This window comes from Pseudopodoces humilis, chromosome 1 (genome assembly GCF_049639895.1).
Source record: "Pseudopodoces humilis isolate 2021_Gansu_Grassland_sample_001 chromosome 1, ASM4963989v1, whole genome shotgun sequence".
NCBI lineage: Eukaryota > Metazoa > Chordata > Aves > Passeriformes > Paridae > Pseudopodoces > Pseudopodoces humilis.
The window spans coordinates 123,056,694-123,078,354 of NC_142200.1; the positions used below are offsets into that span (position 1 = coordinate 123,056,694).

The following is a 21,661-nucleotide window of genomic DNA, read 5'->3' on the forward strand; positions in this document are numbered from 1 at the left end:
GAGATACTAAAAACCATCAGTCTAAAATGGTGCTCTATGGAAAACATGGATTTTGGTTTTTTTGTCATCTTTTCTTTTGCAGGTGCATTTGGATAGTTCAGAAAATAATTCTTTCAGCATTGGGATGGAAGACCTAACTACAATCAAGAAATTTGCAAGAGAAACTAAAAAGAAAAACATTTTGGTTTATGGTCTTCTTATCCAACATAAGGTATGTAATTATCATTCTGTGTGCAAATTATCTTCTTTTGCAATTTATATGATTAATGATAGAACCTTCATTTAAACCAAAGTCAAAGGGAAATAAATATGACATGAAAAGAATTTTTTGGGAAGATTCTTGCCTGTTCTTGTTCAAAATTCAGACAAGCCTGTAGTTATAGACAAAAATGTAAGCTTTTGATTAGAGAGGAATAAATGGTAAACATTTTTTAGAAATGCATGAAAACATCAGGACCCTCTTTTGCTTTTCTGCTTGGGAACTTGCTTTTTCCAGCATTAGAAAAAGAGAAAAAGAGTGAAAGTACATTCAGTCAGTGGTTCTGCGCTATCTTATGTCCCTCATCGAAACAGGGTTTGGTACTCAGGTGACAGGAAGGGCATGGTGTATAGGTGTTGAAACAGTGTCTGTAATAGCAGCAAATTGCCTCAGCTGGAGGCAAAAAGAGTTAGCACTCCAACATACTTTGTACTCACAAAAGCTATTTAAAAATAAACCACTTGCCTGGGAAACATATTCTGTCAACCAGAAGAGTGGGCTGCCTTGCCTCCAGTGCAGATATAGTTTTGCAGCTTCTTAACTCAGTAAACAGTGAAGGAAGAAGTAAGCTAGAAATTTTAATAATGAGGAATAAATGTAATCTTAACTGCTTTTTTTTTTTAGGTTTAATTATGTGTTTGGGTTTATATAGGATTAATTAAACGTGGCTTTAGTTTTATATCACTTTCTGGTATACCAAGCACTTGATTTTTCCCATCAAATTCTATTGCTTTATTAAGAGCTGTATCAATACCTATCAGTTTATGCTTTTATAGACTTAATGCCAACACAATATGAATATTGCTATTATATGACATTAGTTCATCTCTTGTTTGTAAAACACTGAAGGATATGCAACTGTTCAGTTTTCTTTCTGCTGCTATCAAAACCCACTTTTTCAGGGTGAATTCTGGCTTCTTTTGGTAAAAAATAATTTGAATAACTATTGAAATATAGGGCTAAGGGTCACCTTATTATGGTAAGAAATAACATTTCAAATATTGGTTTAGTCTCACTGCAGTTTTTGCCTTTTAGACTTTAGATTGTGCGTGTATGATTTTGTATGCAAGCGAATCAAATAGACATATGTGGATAGTAACAGATAGTAACTGGAAGAAAGGAAAATATTTTATAATCATCAGTGGATTTTCATGTGCATGGCACCAAGACATTTTAATATTAACAGGCACATATAAAAGCAGTTGAGACCTGAGTGGGAATTCTTAATCTGTGGTGATAAGAGGAGTGCAGCAGACTGCTGCCTCCATTCTTTGAAAATAAAAAGCTAGAATCATTATGTAAGATCACTGCAGGCAGAATCATCACTTATTAGCATGGAGAAAGTCATATAGAGTAAAACACTTCACAAAGTAAGTAAACTGCTTCTAGTTGTCTTGTTTTAAAATGGCTTTAAAACATGTCCCTGCTCACAAAGACAGGTATATAGTCTTGAGTTCCTGCTGTCTACTTTGATCGATAGCAAAAGAATAGGTAGTACACATCATTTGTATATAAGTAATATACGGATCAAGTTTACTTTTGGCTGCAGATCTATATAGAACATAATTGTTTCTAGGTAAAGACCTATGTAAAGGCTTGACATATGGATCTAGAAATTACATAGCCCCAAATTTAATGCTGGTCTGAGTGGGACTCAGAGAGTATGAACAGAAACAATTTGTTACATGAAAAAACATCTTTAAAACAGTTTATTTATTTATTTATTTTAAATTTTAAGTCCAGAGCATGATTTGAGAGTCACCACAGTATTAGCCACTAATAGATGTACCTGCAGGTGAGTTCCATGCTTGAGGATGGAATTTCATGTAGGCATGATGTGGAGTCCAGAAGAAGTAGAAACATATAAAGCATCTGTGCTAGTGCAGGGTATTAGCACCTATTATTGCAATAATGTCTGTCACTAGATGCTTTCTAGAACTCCCAGAAAGCTATAGTTTATTTCAGGAAAAGAGTGATGACAGGTTACTTCATGGAGCTTTACTTTACCTGACAGGTTTATATCATCACTACCAGACATATACAGTTGATAGATACACATTTCTTAATTTAAAAAAAAAAAGGGAATTTATTGAGACATGGCCATGGTAATATTCAGGTGAAATTATGTTTTGAAGGAATATATGATTAGGTTTGTGTAAGGATATGTTGATCTAAAAGAAAATGGGGGCAGTCTTTAAGATTTTGCATTAGAAAAGCAAGTTTGTTGTAATAAATATATTTTGAAAATATAGATTTTTTTTCTTTCTTTATGTTTTGGAAGTGGAAATTATGCTTTTAGAACCAAGGAGTTCAGCTTGATAGTATTGAAGGAGCTGTGAAACCCTAAGAAAAAGTATGAGCCTTTATTTTCACTGCTTAAATACAGTTTTGTTTGGTATTTAGAAAAAGATATGAAGTATTTTTATGACTGTTTGATACACCAAGAAGCTAATCCGGAGAATTAAAGGAAACAATTTTATTATGCTGTATAAATGACCTTCTTTTTACCTTTCATTTGCCTATAACAAGCGCATGGTTGCAGCTGGTACACAAATAGTTATTTCTCTTATAAACATCATGCATAGGATACCACATTATTTCTCTTGATATGCAGATTGGATCCACTTCATAAAACCTCTAATTTGCATCCTGAAAGTACTGTTAATTTGAATTGCCTGGGTTTTTGTTGGTTTTTTTTTGGTTTTTTTTGTTTTGTTTTTTTTTTTAATAAAACAGTTCTGCAATGTTAGAAATAGTTTGCACCTTCGAAATATGAAGGGCCAAAGAGTATTCAGCATCCAGAGTCTGAACTTATGGAATTAGTTTTGGATCATTTTTCAGATAATTTGAAGGAAATAGCTGATAAGCAAGGTGAATTAAAAATAAGGAGAAAGGTCTGTTTTTTATGGATGATATTACTGGCAAGTGCTGATGAAAATGTTAGTAAAATTCCAACTTCTTAATTTAATGAAAAGTTCACCTTGAAAATAACAATGACTGACATAGTATTAGGTATTAGAATAAGAATCTTTGTTTTAATAATGGTCAAGTAGGATGTAATGGAGAAAGCAAATTCTGAATATTAGGAGGAAAACCTATATGAAGAAGCCAAGGTATTCTTAAATAAACAAAGTTGTACTTAGAAGGAATCTTAAGAACTGCTAAAAACCCAAAGAATATGAAAGCTAATGTCAAATCTTTGCATCCATGCCTGCATAGATATATATTAAAAGTACTGATTTATATAATTTGAGCCACAAGATTTGGGAGGATACCTCAGCTACATGTTGTTGTTCTATGTTTTGAACAATGGAATAATACTGAAAGTGGGCTTGATCACACAAACACACACACACACACACACACACACACACACACACATACATTATTGTCTTTAAACTTATTCTAAAAAAAAAATCTATAAAATAATCAAAAGAGAATATAAGAAGTATTCCCTAGCATGGGATTTCAAATTCAACAGCTTTTAAAAAAGTTACAGGAATAAAATCTTGGTCTGTAGGTTTCAGTAATGACTTCGTTACTGTTCACAGGGAATAAAAAGGAACTGTAATTGTCCAAAATAAAGCACATTTGGATGGACATAAGAAAGCTTTAAATTAAGAAAGTAATGTTAATATATATTGGTTATGGAACTGTATTAATTCAAAATAATTCTTCTTTAGAGGAGCACTGACAGAATGTTGTGTAAGAGCAGCAAATATGTGCTAAGGCTTGCCTAGGGTAAGGTGAGCCCAAATACTTTTGCCTCCGAAGCGCCTATTTGGTTAAGATAAAGGAACAACTGACAGCCAGAAAAATCACAGTACCTACACTAAAAAGAGACAAATGACGCAATAGAATAATTCTTATAAAGCTGCTCAAAACTAAAAGAAACCTGAACTGTGGGTGATTTTTTATGCAAACATACTGGACACTTACTGTAGCCTTAAATGCTTTTTGAAGGCAAGAGGCCCATCTGCAGTGTGGTTGATGGCTCAAGAAATACTTAGTGTGCTAGAAGTGTTTTATGTCTGTCTTGGTAAACCCCAAAGGTAAACATTTATGATTTATTTTTCATCAAAGATCCCTTAAAATAGTATTATGGGCAAACATTAAGGCAGTGTTTCTCAAAAGAGGCATACACACCCCTCAGTGGGATAATCCACAAAGTAGAAGGTGGTTTGGCAACCAGTAGTGAGATAATGAGCCTCAAGGGAAAATGAAGTAAAATCACAAAATAAAACTTTGGAAACTCATTAAAAACAAATAGGTTCTGCCCTACATGACCCCTGCATGCTTCTCAATTCTCTTAATAATCAGCATATAATTGATCAAATTATTGCTATTTGATTAAAATGGTTGGGATGCTGCATGGAGACCTCACATTTTCAAAATGATTTTTTTTTTAATTTCAGCTACAATGACATAATAGATTATAATAATATGGAAACTTACATTTACTCCTAGAAATCATTAAGGCCAAGTAATTGCTGTTTAGTATTTTCAAGAGGCAGATGCTGAACTTTTAAATATTGTGGTCCTATGGACTATTAACTCTATCATCGAGGAAATTGTGCATATTATGTGATGAGCCAGAGTGGTCTTGTTTCCACAGAGTTTGGGACAAAGAGGAAAACCAGATCAGTCTAAAACTTTCTATATGGCTAGGCTCATAGAAATCAGAATCTCTAAGTTTCTTAATACAAACTCATAGCTAGTCATTCACCAGTAAAACCAGAAACTGATATTTATGGAGGGTTGACACGTATTTATCCTTAATTATTAGTATTATCTGCAATCAGTCATGAATGCATATTTTGCAACAAGTGGAACTGACATAATGAGAAAGATTTACAAACATGGCTTTGTATTTTGAACTGAAATCTATTTGATCAAACTGGCCTTTTGCATCTGCTTTGTACAATTCAGAGAATGTTAAGAAATTAAAAAAGAGCATGTCTCTGGCACATTAGTCAATTAAGAAATGTATGAGTTCAAAATTTTCCAAAATGTTAGGGGAGTTTTGAGTCAGGAAAGGTCATAAACACAGAACTTTGCAACTTCACTTCTGCTTGCAACACTCTGGTGTGTGACATTGTGGGAAGCACAGCTGCTTGGCTGTGCTGCTACTCATTTCAGTAGATATCCTGAAGCTTAATACAGAATAATATTGATCAAAAACTTGGAATTGCTATTCTTTTATTTCAGAGTTTTAGTGTATCTACCTTGAATGCATGCATACATGCTCTTTCATTTCTTGCTCTTTTTCTCTTGATACCTTTCTCTGTTCTCTTGTTTCCCCTCAAGTTGTCTTCCTCTTCTTCTCCTTCTCCTCTTCTAGCCAAAACAGGTAACAAACCAGTGGATATTCTAAAGATTTGCAAGTCTTCTAAAAGCACTCAAATGAAGATTTCCACAAACTAATTTCTCATTCCCAGTCTGAGGAAGATGGACTTTTAAGAAAAATAGTTGGTAATCTTCAGGGCTTTCATTAAATAACTGTGTAGGTTTTTATCAGAGAAAGGTCAGAAAGTTGCTCAATTTGTCTCTGCTATTACAAGTTCTGGGAGTTTAACAAGCTGCACAGAAAACTATGAGGTTAATATTTTATGCCTTTTACACATGACCTCTTTAGACTTGTTTCAGCTATTGATCTTATAATTGGAGAAACCAGAGTTCTTCCATGAACTTGTCAGCCAAAGTGATTAAGGGATGTATCCTAAAAATATGTGTATACTATATCCTTTTAGGATGTATATCCTAAAAGTCATGGCTTCATAAAATGGCCTTTAAACGTTCTTGCTCTTATATCTCAGTTCAGCCATTCTGACAGTGTTAGTCAATAAAGGTTTCCAGTTGTTTCCTTTGTGGATATTTTAACTGTATAAAAGATATTCCTCTAAAATAGCTTCTTAGTATGAAGAATTTAGGGAACAAGTGGATTTAAGGTGAACTACTGATCTCTCTAATGGAAAGGAAAATATGTGATATACAATATAGAAACTTAGAAAAGTATGTTGGTATAAATTATTCTGGATACTTTATTGTAATAGGAAATAAACACTGAATTGGAACCATTTGCAAAAACAAATACTATTAGCATCAAATCTGAGTTTCATCTCAAATCTGATAGTATGAGTTATTCTGATTTTTATTTCTTATTAAAGCTTTGATGTTGACCTCTTATCTCTTAATGGAAACATAAACATTTATGATGAAAGGTCTTTGACACAAAATTTTGTTTGCAAACAAATGACTTTTAACTTTTTTTTCCATTGCTAGCCTGCCTGACAGAAACCTCTGAAGTCCATTGCATCTGTTTAAGGACAGTTGCACTTTTGAATTGTTAGTAATGCAATTCTCCACTTAAAGTGATGTTTGTACTGTCTAAGTTGGGCATCAAAAATTAATCTTCTCACTTGGCTTCCATGCTGTCCCCCGGAGGCATCATTTAGCAGGTAACTAAAATACCTATAGTACAGAATACTTCTGTTTTTTTCTGGCTTAGCTCTGATTACATAAAACAACAGTAATAAAGAAGCTTGCTAAAATTGTTCCATGTGCTTAAGAGGCATTTTGAAAATGTTAACAGGTTGTGTTAGTTTTCTAATGAGCTTTTGTATTTTGAATGCACATTTTCAATTAAAAATATGGCTGAAATTCTTCAGATAACTTTCCAGCTTCAGTGCAGAGGTTAGCTTTTTAGTGAAAGTATGCAAAGGTTGTAGCACATTTTCATCACTATGTTGGGCCAGGAAAACTTAGGAAATTCTTCAGCCTTCAAGCTGAAATCATTGTAGTGATTGTAACTATTCTGCAGGCTTTTGCTGAAATCCTTGCAGTGTGGTAATTCCTAAAATTTGTGCAACAGAGGCAGTAACCGTCAAAACTATATTGGGAGTATTAATTTCCTCTTTCATCCTCTCCTGCTATATACTAGCAGGAGTCAAGTAATCCAGACTCAGGCTAACTTTGGGGTATTTCTTTAGAAGGGCTGGAAGACCTATGGTTGGTGTTTCTGGATGTGTTTGAGACACTAAGCCCCAAATCTTGTTTGTTACTTATGTCTGATTGTTCAGCCAGAGTCATCCATTATGGATCATATCCAGTGCTGAAGTATTTAAAAATAATACATGATATTACACGTGGCAAATAATGTCAAGAATGAAAAATGTCCCAGCCTGTGCACAGCCATGAGATCCCAGTGATACCCTGTCTATCCTAGTAGCTGCTTTGTGCACTTGAACCTTTTTAAGATTTGTCACCCATCTCCTCTGGAAGTATCTGTCCTGATACATCCCAGGTTTGGGTTTCACTGCAGTGGGATTTATTATGCTGCAATATCTCACCATCAAAGATGGCTATAAAGGGCTAGATCAGAAGTTTATCTAGGTCATGGTCTTGCGTCCAACAGTAGCTGTAAGGAAATCCCTAGGAGAGAATCAGGTCAGGGGAAGCATATATGGCACAATTTTCTCCTTAAAATAAATAATTGCTAACTTAAGTATTTCCTGAGCCAGAGAGGTTTTCTGTGGAAGTATTAGCCCTGATGGGTTTCTGTTCCATGCTTGTCTTCTGTGTAAACTTTTAGCCTCCACTGTGTCCCCTAATATAGAACTACATAGACTGGAAAACAAAGAAAGAGAGGTGGTTCTTCACAAAGTAGTGTCCTAAGCACAGGGGATTGATTCTGGTCTGCTGAGATCTGATAATTTAAAATTTGAAATATGGATGAATTGTTTTACATTCACTTATATTCAGCTTCATTTATCATTTTATTGTCTAGTTACTCAGTTTATAACGAACTTCCTGCTTTCCATGCCAGTCAGCCACTACCCTAATGGACTTCTTATCATAAGCAAACTTGTATTATTACTTACTATTTTTTACAATTTGTTTATGAATGTTGAACAACATAGATCCTGTAACAAATCCTACCTGAACTATGTGGGTTCTCTTCTGAGGACTAAGCATTTTCTCCTACACACTCTACTCAGTCTTTTGAGCAAGGATTTATCCCTGGCAGATCTTCTGTCTTATGTCCTGGAACCTTGGTTTTCTTAAAAACCTTTGGGGAGGAATTTTGCTGAAAGTCTTGAAAATCACAGTAAATTGAATTAATAGTCACACACTCCTTTGAAGAAATACAGTGAGAATGCATATTCAAACTTAAAAACAAAGACATGTTGACTTTATCATCATCTTAACTTGGTCTCTGCTATTACTGATGATTATTTAATTGTTAGATTTTCTGGTACAGAGTTACAGCTTTCTATTCTGTAGTTCTCTGTATCTTTTCAGAATTTTCTTGTTTTAAATTGGGAATTAATGCCACACTGTTGTGCCTATTAAGGCAATTTTTAAACTAGAGATGATGCACAGCACTGGGAACCTGTTGCTTCTGTTCATTAATGATAAGGCCAGAACAATCACAGTGCATTCTGGTGCTGGCTTGTGGTTGCTGAAGGCTATTTATTTTTTAACATTCAGAGATAACAGGAGCAAATCTCGAGGCAGCTTCATCTCACTAATATTAAGTTTCTAAACATTTCATCTGGCTTTCATCTAAATATGTTTTGCAACATCTGAATATGAAAATATGTTCATATCTCAAGACTATGAGATGCAAAGCGTTTGAAGTTAGATTAAACTGTTCTCTTAAGACATGGAAAGGCATAGATGGAGGCTTAACAGAAGTTAGAGAAAGATCATAGGAAACCTCCACTGGTTAGTGATTTTCATCTGGATTTTGCTGTAAAGTATTTCCTGGAAGTTATTTTCCAGTTGAATACTTGGATTGAATAAAAGTGGAAAATGTCACCATTATAGATTTTCCAGCATTTTCAATCTGAACTCATTAAATTTGGTTTTAAAACATTATTTGAGGAGTTGCTTTCCTAAGCCAATTTTTATTCATTCTCCTAACTAATATTTTAACCATATTCCAAGCCTTACAGTGTACTTTCTCACCAGGTCAGAGGTCATATTTTCTATTGAGCATCACGGCCCATTACTTCGCAATGTACTTACATAAATCTTGTTGATTTACAACTGTTTTCCCCTTTGAAGTTTCTACCAAGCAGAATATTTTAAAAAATGGGATTGTTTACACTTGAGTTTTATTCAACCTGTGTGGTACTGGCAGCAGCATGGAATGCACATTTTTGGCAGAACCTCTGCCTTCAACTTTTTCCTTGACTTAGTCTTTCCATTCTTATGCAGCTATGAGCTCAAGTGTCTTTCCCTTGATTATTTAATTCCAGTGTTCTGTGCTTAAATTTAGCAGTCCAGGTGTTGATTTTGTAGGAAAATTTTAGCAAATGATATGAAAGATGGTGATAATGTGTGATTTCTACTTAAACAACAGAAGTATAATGAGATATGCTTTGTACACACCAACTTTTATGGTCACTTGCTCCCAGAACTGTGCAATTTTAGATGTTTTTCCCTGTCTTGTGAGGTCTTTCATTATTCGAAATGAGGTAAAATGGGTTCAGAACTTTCCTTCTACTAGGTCAGATACCAGTTCCATAGTTCAGCTTTTGATTTTTGTCCTCAAAGTGTGCTCTATGCTTGCCATGTTCAAGGCACAAAGACTCTTCCATGGAATTATGTCATAACTATGTTCACGAGCTCATGGAGTTCATAAACCAAAATAAATTATGGTGTCAAAAGGGACAGCATGTGCCTTTTCCTCTGAAGTAGAGAGTGGACTTTCTCTTTTTGCTCTACCCTTGGAAACGTTGGGCGTATTAGCTCCTTCTGTAAAAGTTAAATTTCTTCTTTCAAGGACTTGAAAGGGTCAGGGTGAAGCTCAGTTTCTTGTGCAGACTCCTGTTCTTGTGCAGCTTTCCCTCATTCTGTAGATAATAAATTTCAATCTGAACATTCTCCCTTTTTCTCTATTAGATGTATATAAATCTATCTGTCTGTCTATCTATCTATCTATCTATCTATCTATCTATCTATCTATCTATCTATCTATCTCAACATAACTTTTAAGTCCTTGTTATATATACTATGGGGAAACTGGGTGAAACATGATGCAGTTACCCAGAGTAGAGATAAAACAGCCCGAATTCTGCTTCTTAAAAGTAGTGGCAGTAACTGAGCCGGAGTCTGCCTCTTTCAATATTAAAACTGAAGCAAAGGTATTCATGTTTCAGAATTGGCATTTATTTTGTGTATTTTTAAAATCTTCCATAAAATGCTGCAGATGTTTGTGTTAGTCAGGACTGTAGCTTTTGTTTTGCTTCCTGATGAATAATTAACACAGTGACATGAATGTTGCCTAAAAATAATTATATCTGCAAAGATACTGAAATATTGAGGTTCTGCAATTTGTGATTTTTCAGAACCTGTTCAGCAGCAGTTGGTGTGAAGGATCTAGTTACTCAAAAACTTGTATGGAAAAGGCTTCCAGAGACAAGTTTGTATTTAGAGTATTCTCAAACTATGTAAGCAGAGATGATGAGTTTGTTATAGATAAAATATTTTAAGTTGAAAACATTCTTTAAGCATCGTGTTATTCATCAGGAAAGAAAGAAAAAAAAGTAATAATATTAGAATCCCTTCTGAACAACAATCTCTGCTTAGTATTAGTGGTGTGCCAAAATTAAAGGAGAATTTTGTCATTGCCTTACGTATTGGCTCAAGTGTTTCAAAGGTAGTTTTCCCTGATGTGTCTTGCAATACAGTGTAGCTCAAGAGTAAATTCAAGCCTATTCTCATAAAGCCATATCAAATCATTGTTATATTGAAATTGACAGTTATGCTTCTACACCCTCTACACTCTTCTTATGAAGACAATTTAAACTAGGATTTCTCTAGAAGAAATAGCATGAAGAGTTAATTTTTTATGGAAGTATATGTTCTCTGCATGTACTGTTTCAAAATCTTTTGGAGAGAAGTTGAGTCTGCTTTGTTTATAAAGCTTCAAAATGTTTTGGAGTGATTTACTACACTCTGAAGTTCCATTAAGCATGTTTTTTGTTTGTATGTAAAAATTCGACTTTGTAAAGGTTACTCCAAACCAAATTTTAAGTAGTTAGCTGTTGCTAAATAAAGGCTAACCATGCATCTGCATCTAGTTGATGTAAGATTTTGTTGATTAACATCCACTTGATATCAGATTTTGCTGATTAACTTACTAGTAACTCTTACTGGCATGTCACTTTTTCAGATTTTACATAAAATTTGCAATAAATAGAAATTTTGGACAAGATAACAGTTATCTGTATGTGCAGCCTTTTGGTTTTTAACATTCTACTAAAGCTTGTTTGATGTTTATTTAGGTTTTTTCCCCTTATGATAGAGAAAAGTACATTTTACTGCCTAGAATCATCTAACAAATGTTAATTATGATCTTTCTAGAGCTTATTGAATAACTGGCCTAGTCAACTCAGATGATTTCCTCATTTTCCTTAATTCCTTATCTGACTGATCCAAGTTTTGCTACAAGGTACCTTACTACCCCACTTTGTTCAGACATGAATTGGAAAAACCTCTCTTTCTATCCTAAGCAATGTAATCTCTTTGCTGAAATAGTTCATCCCAAGAGTGAGAGTGAGGATGAAATTTAGTGGTGTAAGAAAATAGCTGCTGAAAGTTTTCATAGACAGGTTGTGTGTCAGTCACAGCAGTAGCAAAGGTGAGTTGGCAGTTCTGTTAGCTGTTCTGCTGCTTTTGTTAACAGGGTTTGCATTTCAGGTGGAAGAGCCAGTGTGGTTTCATGTGCCAGCAACTCCTTGTAGCCATGTCTGTAAGAGCTTGAAACTGGTATGTTTCTAAAAGAGATGGATTTCAATGTCAGTGTGGAACAAAACGCGCGGCTAATAATGTTGCTTCTTCTTCATGCATAGAAAAATAGGAATTAAGTGACAGAAAAAATGATCATCCAGCTCCTTCATCCTAAATACAAGATTATTCCTTTAAGCAAACATTTTTGTCTTCTGTATTGGTTTTAGTAACTTTTTCCATCTTGCCTATGTGACTTGATAAAGCTCATCTGCAACACGTATTTATGTTGTATATGGATCTATTTCAGCTATTCACTGCTTGGCAAACATTGTTATGTAATTAACTCTGTATATTTTTCCTTTTCTAATTCTTTATGGTATGAATTAGACCATTCTTGCCTTCTATTTGACAAAGACGTGTTTTATACTAATTGATATAACAGCATTAAGAGAAACTGCTTGGAGAACTCACTGGCTCCATGCCTAATTACTACCTACATATTCTTGGTTAAGTGGGACATGAGTAATATCTTTTTGAACACAGAGACATATAGAAATGTTCCAGGTTATTATTGAAAAGCAACTACCCAAATCATAGTAGCATACTTCTCTTTATTTGTAAGTCAGGATATTTCTTCATGTTGCCTTTTGAAAAGAATGTTCACTCTTGCCTCAAATCAAAGACCACCACAAAGTAAAGTGCTACAACAGGGCAGAGCTAAGGTAACTTTTTCTTTACAGAAAAAGAGAGTGGGAAGCTTATTTTAAGATAAGAATTTTCTCTTAAAAACTGTGAAACATTGATGAAACCATCAAGGGTTGGTTTTGGTTCATTTTCCCCAAAGTTTCTGTTTTAATATTCTGTTTTGCTAGAAGCAGTACAGCTGTTTTGAAGAGAGTACTTGCCGGTATAATTAAGGATTTGAAGGATCAGATTCACTTGGGATGAGAACACTGGTCAGAGGACCTCAGAGTGCTAATTTACAGCATAAGCTTGCACCAAATTGTGCCAATATGGGAATCATAGTCAGTGTCCACCCTAAAACTTTGTTAAATAATTTGAGGCAGCATTAGTTTAATCTGAAACGGAATGTTTGCGCATGGCTGTTGGCATTGTTTCCATACTAAAGAGCAGCAACAACTTTAATTTTAATCCTAGGGCAAGTGTTTTGCAGAAAAAACCCTCTGTATCCTGATTATGTAGCAACTGTGTCTCCTTGATGCTGTTTTTCAGCCAAAGAACACAGGCATTCAAGTGTACATGCAAATGTGATGTTATTGCAGAGAAGCACTAGAAACTTCAACGGTTTTTAACTGAAGGAGAGTTTTTATATTAAATAAAAAGTTCTTTTACAATGGGGGAGATGAAACACACAGGTTGGCCAGAACCCAGAATCATTCACAGTCAGGTTGCACAGGGCTCTGAGCAATCTGATCTAGTTCAAGACATCCTGGCTTATTGCAGAGGGGTTGGATTAGATGACCGTTAGAGGTGCCTCCCACCTCATGCTGTGATCCTATGATTGTGTACTTTGGTATTGGGCTAAGCTAGTACACATCAATGGTATTGGTCCAATGGCTCTTTTTGTTCCTGTGATTTTTATCATCAGTAGCAGCATGATTATTATTTCTACAAGCTTTAGTAAGCACTGTATCTTGATATTCTTACCAATTGTGTTTACTCTAAATTCATTTTATCTGAAGGATTTGGCTTTATTTGGTAATCAAGATAAGTACAAGATGAATGTAAAACTGAACAAAAACTTTCCATTTAAAAATAGGATGCTTTTTTGGGTAACATTAGGAAAAACTCTCTGGCTATGCATAGAGGTGGTTCTCCGATTAAGAAAGGAATTTTCTTATTTGTATAGTTTTCTTAGCAGATGAAAGTGGATTTACTCCATGCAATGTCTTTTGAGCATTGTGATTTGCTTACTTATATAAAAATACTTGTAGTCTGTCCTAACATTGTGCTTTGTGAAAAGTGAGCAATATCTTGGTTGTATATGCATTAGGCATACTTTCTTTTGTATCTGATGAACTTCTCCTTCTGTGCAGCCACTGTAGTGTCCTAGCTTCTGTCCATTCACAGTGATCCTTGATAGAGTTGCTGCTAGTGGAGACTTGGTCCAGTCTGAACAATGAGCCAAGGTGGGATTCAAAGCTACAGAAAATGAATTAAATTTAATTTTAAATTCCTCTTTCCCACTTTTCTTTGCTGAGGAAGGTAAGCTGCATCCTGGTAGGGAGAGACAATATAATATTAGGAATGTTTTTTACTCTTTTCTTGTGAGACAATGCTTTCAGGCACATGATGTAATTTTGGTTGTACTGTGAGTTGGACTCAGTGAACCTAGTTGGTCCCTTCCAACTGAGGAGACATGATTTGATGATTAATCCAGATTTAGCCAAGTGATTCAACTCTATAAAATGTTCTCTCTTGTACATACACTGTTGATGCTGGTGAAAACTACAGCTGTGAAATTTGCAGACATTCCTCTGTATTCATCATAGATTATTGTCCATGGGTTTCAACTTTCTTTATGGCTGCCCTTTCCACAAAGACTTTGAACAGACCCACACAGGTTTTGACATTTTTTCCCCATTTTTTTTCACAGGGAACATACTCCAGCTCATTGCTTCTATTTGGTGGAAGCGTACAATGTGTTTTAGTTGCAGTAGGGTTTTCATGTGTTCATAACCACCCCCAGCTTGGACACCTGGGAAGAAGAGAGAATAAGGGGTAAAGAGACATTTCAGTGGGAGGAGGAGGAAAAAAGGCAAGACAGGAGGGAACATTGAAGGAGAGAGAAATAAAAAAGACTGGGAGCAGGGCAGCTGCAATGAACTTGGCTTTCTATGGTGTGGGTGGAGTAGACAGTGGAGTCATGATTATTTTACCAGTCTTGGTAGTTTGCCACACTTGTTAGTGCTGTCCCCAATGGGTCTTGTGGGGCAAAAAGTAAATAATCATATGCTAATATAATGCTTTATACAAAAACATAAAATAGTCTGCAGAGAAACTCCTTAAATATTTGAGTTCTGACACTTGAGTTAACCTTTGTATTTTAAAATTGAAAACTGATACAGTGAACAGTTTATTTCCTCTCTATCTTCTCAAAAAGGCATCTAATGTAAAATTATTTATAAGCTGGCTGAACTGAATGTAGACCACAGTCCACAACTCTTGCACTGAGAGCAGGAAAAGCATTGCAATAACCACATCATCTCTGAATGAGGGAAAGCTTTTCTACTGACAGAATCTGGAAACTCTATCAATACATACTTCATAAATATAGATGAAAGTACCACTCACATTTTTAATCTTTCTAGAAGATCTAAAGCATTTAAATTTAAATTTGCAGTTCAGATGATGTATCCCCACTTGGCAACTGTAAAATAGGTCTTCTTTTTAATATTCACTCCAGGGATATAGTGAGCAAAATAAGATTAAAGATATGATATTAAAATAAGATAAGAGGTTTCTGAGGGTTGTGCTTTGTAGGCATGTTTGGAAATATTTGCTCTAATCTACTGAGACAATGTTTTACTACATATGAAAGATATCTTGAAGATGTGATTTAGGACAATGAGCATGCATTTTGCATAGACATGTTTTATCCAGTAAAGACCAAGTATTGTCTTGAATTGATGAGTTTATCATCATGGCAAAAATATAGATCATAGTAAAAAGATAATATAGCAGGAGAAAGCCAGCAGGATTAATCACTGCAGTCCAGAGATGAGTTATTTTATATACCAATGAGTAATTATTTTATATACCAATGAAGTTTTATAATGCAGACTGGAATTTTAACTGAGTATAAAAAAGTGTTAATTTTCAATCCCTGCAGCATAAATAGTATTTCCTATCAGTCAGCATTCCTCATCAGTCAGCAATACTTTTATTACTAAAATTATAGTCAGAGGCACTAGGATTTTAGGCATCTTTAGCCAGATTATGATTACATATTTATTACTAAAGTTTCTACTGTTTATTTTAAAATAAGACATTTCTAAACATGCTCATCCATGCAGAAACACTCAAGGCCTATCAGGAGTTACAAATGCACCCTATATTGAAACATGGCATGCTATTGTATTAATGAACTTTTCATCATGGCATAGAGAAGGCTAAGGTGCTAAAGTGGGAGCAACTACAAAACTGTTCTCTTTTGCTTGATCAGTCAAATTTAAATAAAATTACCAGTAATGCAGTTCATTTTCTTGGTATTCCATCTTTCCCACTTGTTAGAGATTATCAGCCTCTTCCAGTAGAGGAGAAAGTAGGATGCAATGTTTTTAGTATAAGCGAGGAGGAAGAATAAGCTGTAGTGATAATTCAAGTATCAGAAAAGAGTTGTAAAAGTCAGAAAATAGTGTTCTCTGCAAAATTCCTGTGAAATTGGCCTACCAAGATCCTTAATTTCAGTGCTTTTCTCCACCCTAGAATTGACATCAGTATCAAGTTAGCAAATACTTAGTGGCTTCAGCTGAAGCATTTTAGCTCCACTGCCCTTGTTGAAAACACCATGTGATGATGAATAGCAGTTTTTGAAAATGAAGTGCAGTTAATTCGTAAATCTCCACACAGACACCCTCTTTCAGACATATAGTAGCCCCAGGCCAGTATCTGCAGAGGAGTGGAATGCATACGGATTCACAGCTTTACTACACAAGTTTTTTGTGTGATTCCACATTTTCCTCCCCACAGCATTTAATGTCTTTTAAGTCTATTGTGTCTCAGAGTTTTTGAGCTGTTCATGCTATTAGTTTTTCTTTCCACACCCTGTGATAGGTGAATAGCCTTCTGCGTAGATCTTTATACATACTATTGCAATTATTAAAGCTTTCATTGTAAGTGAACATTATTTATGAGATACTTGTAGAGTGATTTATCTCTTTTCAAGTATCAACAAGATATCAGGTTTAGAAATAAGCACATTTATATTAATTTCTCTGCATCTGTGATTGATGACACGACCATTGATTCTATGCTCTGTGTGGGGGAACACATTCTAGGGAATGCGATGTCTGGCCAGATCCAGAGATACAGATCTTAGTCTCTGTCATCTTTTGTAAGAAGGTCTGGGAGGAATGAACATACAGGATCTGATCTGAGAGAAAGAATAAGTGGTGAGGCATTCTCCAACATAAGGTTGGAATAGAGGAAAGATTCTATCTCACTCTGAGCTTTTAGGCTGAATAGTGGGGGTTTGGTATGTTTTTTGTTTTGTTTTGCCTGCTTTTTTTACCTTTTAAGATTTTAATTTATTCCATTGCTTTGTTATTCCACAATTATGGTGTTTAAGAAAAACACTTATTTTAATATAGATTCTATTTGTGGCATGCAAATTAATTATGCACTATTTCAGAATTTATTTAGTATTTATATATGTTTATAAACAATATGGGGTTTGGTTAATGATATTCAAGGAAGCTGAATTTAAAGTAGGCTGGGTGGAAGCCTGGAACCTGTGAGTCCTAGGAGAATGGAGAGTTTGTCTGCATGTCTAGTTGTGAGAAGCAGGGTTTAGTTAGTGTTAGAGTCCATGTTGGCATTGTAATGGTACTTCAGTTTTTCAGTATCTTGATTGTGGATAGCTCAGGAGCAAGAGTTTGCACAGGAAAGTTGTGGAGATTTCCTCCAGGTTTATGCTTCTATTTACAAAATTGGAATTCATAACAGCTACTCAATTATGAAAATGATTGTGCCAAACTACTCTTCATATTTCCCTGCATATGCATATTAAAAAGCTTTCCTCAATGACTGATTAAGACATTCAGTACAGACCCAATTATCATCTGAGATGCTGAGGGAAAAATAATTTCAGTGTCAATTAACTGAGTTCTGCAGTGATTCTGGTATATCCTATTGAAAAAAACCCAAAACCCCACTGTTCTTGCAGATTGGTTGATAATGCTATAAAAATTAACATTAGCACAGTAAAACTTACACTTTGAAAGACAATGGAAAGTTTATTATTAATGATGAAAGCATTTTAAATTAAGATTATAAAAGTGACATAAAGCAATGGCAGGGCCATTTATTCCTCTGGAATTGCAAAGTAAAATTTAACCCCCAAAATAAATACACAGATTTGCTAAGACTTGCAAGAATAAGAAATTACTCCCATAAGACTTGTAGATATTTTCTGGACATTTTAACTGTAAAATTCTAGTTTTATACTGTGATTCACCAGAACAAACTTTGAGAAGCTTTGGAGAAGCTTTTTAGTTATTCATTGCTGCTTTAGGCTGTCAAATAAGAAATGTTTTCAGGCTGCATCAATACTTGAGCAGTAGAGAAGGAAGAGTCCCAGGTGGATCTTCCCAAAGTGATCCTCTGGTATTAGCATTTTAGTGCCGTAGCATAGCTGACAAATGTTAAGTATTTTAATGGTGTTTTGCCTCATTTTTTTGATTGTTTTTGTTAAGTTGTAACACTAGTATAACAGAGGGAATCTCTGTGGAATCATACTATATTGTAGTGTTCCATGTGGAATATACCACTGAAATATTCTGCTCATGCCACAGACTAATGAAACTCATAGTCTTTGCTATTGACCATTACTGTCAGTGGTCATTGTCCCTCCAGTATCAGTTCCACTGGAGTTTTCATGAGTCATGTGAACATCTCTAGGTTCAAGATTTGTTCATATCATACTGCTTCATGTGAGGAGAAATGTTCTCCTTATAGAGCTATGTATAAACTTTCAAAAAATGTGCTTTGAAAAATGCCCCCAGCAGTCTTGATTATATCTTTGCCTACTGTAACTGAAAAAAAATATAGGCATCTGTAATTTATTATAAGCATGGTGAAATCACAGTGCCAACCCATAGCAGAAGGCTTTGTCTGTAAACCTTTGCATCCTAAAGTTCTGCACATGTTATATGCTTTCTCCCATATCCCTGGATGATGCAGTCTCATCCAGAGATTCTGATGCCTTCAGCTGGTACTAGACTAGAGACAAAGCAGCAGGGGTGCTAGAGACTCCTAAAAAACATTCTCTCCTCAGACTCAAGTGGCTCCATGAAGTCAGTTCATTTGGGGTGTTCTCACAGAGTATCTACTACAGATGGAGGAGTAGGAGAGAGAGGGAACTTCTGATAGCTTTATGGTGGCACTTCAGTGTAAGGAAAGGCAGGAAGACTCAAAGCAGAAACAAAGACGAACAGAAAGGCCTGACTACATGTAAAAGAGGCTTATAAAGGAGATGCATGTCACTGCCTCTGCCACCTGATGTTACCATGTCTGACAGACAAAAGGATGACGAAGGATGGTGAAGTGTTTCACCAAATAGCCACCTGATATATCTGCTCTTTGGAAACCAAAGGTTTGTGGGATAACTATCCTTGGAACTGCTGGAGTGAAAACACTTGATCTGGGCCTCAGATTTGAATTAGACTGAAGTAAAAATCCACAAAATGTGTACTGTGTAATTAATTACAAGGTCATCAGCAGCATCATTGCATTTCTCTGCCCTTAGTGTGCTGCTCCACCTGGTGAAGATAGCTGTATTTAGGAAACACCAGGACATACTCTTTTCCTGGGTTCTCTGGGTTAAAATATCAACCTGGGCTTCAGTTTCCTGTCCCTTCTGCATTGGAAAGCAGCATCAGTTCTCTTCTCCCTACAACAGCTGCTTGCCTTTCTGTCTTGCTGGGCAATCTTCCCTTCTCCTTTCATCTTTTTGGTACAAGAAATTCTCTTTTCCTTTCACCCGAAGCAGCATCATCCTTTTTATAATCAAATATTCCCTTTCCCTTACTCCCTTCAGCAACAGAATGACCTGTTACTTTTATTTACTCGAAATTGTCTTCATTTCCCTTATTTTCCAACTCCTGTCCAGAAGTTTCCACTCATCTCCTATGTTTTTGACTACTGGTATGGAGCAGAAGTGGTCTGGAATGGGTGTTTGGCTCAAGTCAAACCCAAAGCCTGGATGCAGCCAATATAGAGGCTGTGTTTGAGAGGAGACCTCTCCCAGCCCAGTGAGACACCCATCTGACTGACCTTTTATTCTCTGTGCCCCTCACACAAGTAGTCTGTCTGCCTTGAGAGCATCTGGTGCTTAAACAGATGTTCTGTGACTCTTCCAAGGGATTCTCTGCCAGATGGCAGGATCCACAAAATGGATCCCTGTCTCTCTCACTCACTATTATTGGACTTGAACACAAGTACAATCTAAATGAAAACAGCATTAAACACTTTAGCTAAAAGGTACACTATGCAATTTATTCTTTTACTAATTGGATGAACTCTTGGAATCAAGATTTTTATAGTGTAAGTAATAACTGCCAACTCTTATTTTTATTGTTTTTTATTGCCTCAGGCAAATGTATTATTTTGATATTTAAATAATTGGCAACAGAAAGTTGACAGTTACTAGAAAAATTATAACCATGAATCAAGTCAGACAATAGCTTTTTTTTTTTTTCTTTAACAGTGTTGGGTGATATAAAAGAGTTCCAGATGTTATTTTGTTCATGTCCCTCATCAAAAGAGAATATTCTGAGCAGGCTGGCCTGAGCAGGTAGTATTTCTCAAATACTGATAATTAGAAATTCTTCCTGATGTAACCCAAAGTTCACTAAGCACTCTCCACTGGCTGTATGTGGTCATCTGAATCATTCTGCCATCTACTCAAGAGCAGCATGTTCCTAAGTGGAGCTGGTGATTCCATTTCAGTGCTGTTCATATGTTTTTACAGTGAGATGAGCAGCCTACACAGACCTGAGTTGCTTTGGGTGATGGATATTCAGGATTGTGCTTGGTACTGTAGTTATGAGGAAGGCAATGCAGATAGGGAAGGTAATGTGTGCCTAAAATTGAATGCAAACTGTGATGGGAAATTCTTCATGAAGTTAAATTCATAATTTACAAAAAAATTATGTACTTAAGGATCTTGTCTCGGTAGGAAGAGTCTTCATCATCTACTTTATTCACAGCAATTTATTTTGATAGACTGAAGATGAAAAAAGTGTGAAAACAATAAGCATTGTTATTGCTCAGTAGTATTTTGGTCATTAACTAGAGAATGTTTTAGAATTTGAAGTGGTGGGAATGCAGTTACCAAAAAAGTGTTTTTTCACAGTATTCAGGGACATTTAAAGCCAGCTGGTATTAACATAGCAACTTTGTACGATTTTACACAGCCTGCTTGTCCACTCTAATGCTTAGTTCAGAATGTGTTTTTCTCTCAGTGTAAACATCTATCTCACAACATATACAAGGCAGCTGGTGACTTGCTGGTTTGATGAACAATTATAAGGCTTGTCTGTGAATAATCACAGAATCATTCAGGTTGGAAAAGACCTCCAAGTTCATTGTTTCAAACCTGTTATCCAACACCACTGTGTCAACTAGACCCTGGCACTAGGTGCCACAACCAGCAGTTTCTTGAAGACCTTCAGTGATTGTGACTCCACCACCTCCCTGGGCAACCTTGTCCAATGCCTGACAACCATTCCTGAAAATAAATTCTTCCTGGTGTCCAACCTGAACCTCCCTTGGCTTGAGGCCATTTACTGTTTTCTTGTCACTGGTTGCCTGAGAGAAGAGGCTGACCTCCATGTGGTTACAACCTCTTTCAAGTAGTAGAGACTGATAAGGCCCCACCTGGGCCTCCTTTTCTCCAGACTGAACATCCCCAGCTGCCTC

General features: G+C 35.7%; 1 protein-coding gene across 2 annotated transcripts in view; it reads left to right on the forward strand.

Moving 5' to 3' along the window:
- The window catches only part of CRPPA (CDP-L-ribitol pyrophosphorylase A), a 108,606-nt gene that overhangs the window by 63,885 nt on the left and 23,060 nt on the right, over positions 1-21,661 (forward strand). For both annotated transcript variants that reach the window (XM_088066112.1, XM_005518844.3), the window contains exon 9: positions 83-211. In XM_088066112.1, the coding sequence (XP_087922238.1) occupies positions 83-211 (129 nt within the window). The remainder of the gene's footprint in view (positions 1-82; positions 212-21,661) is intronic.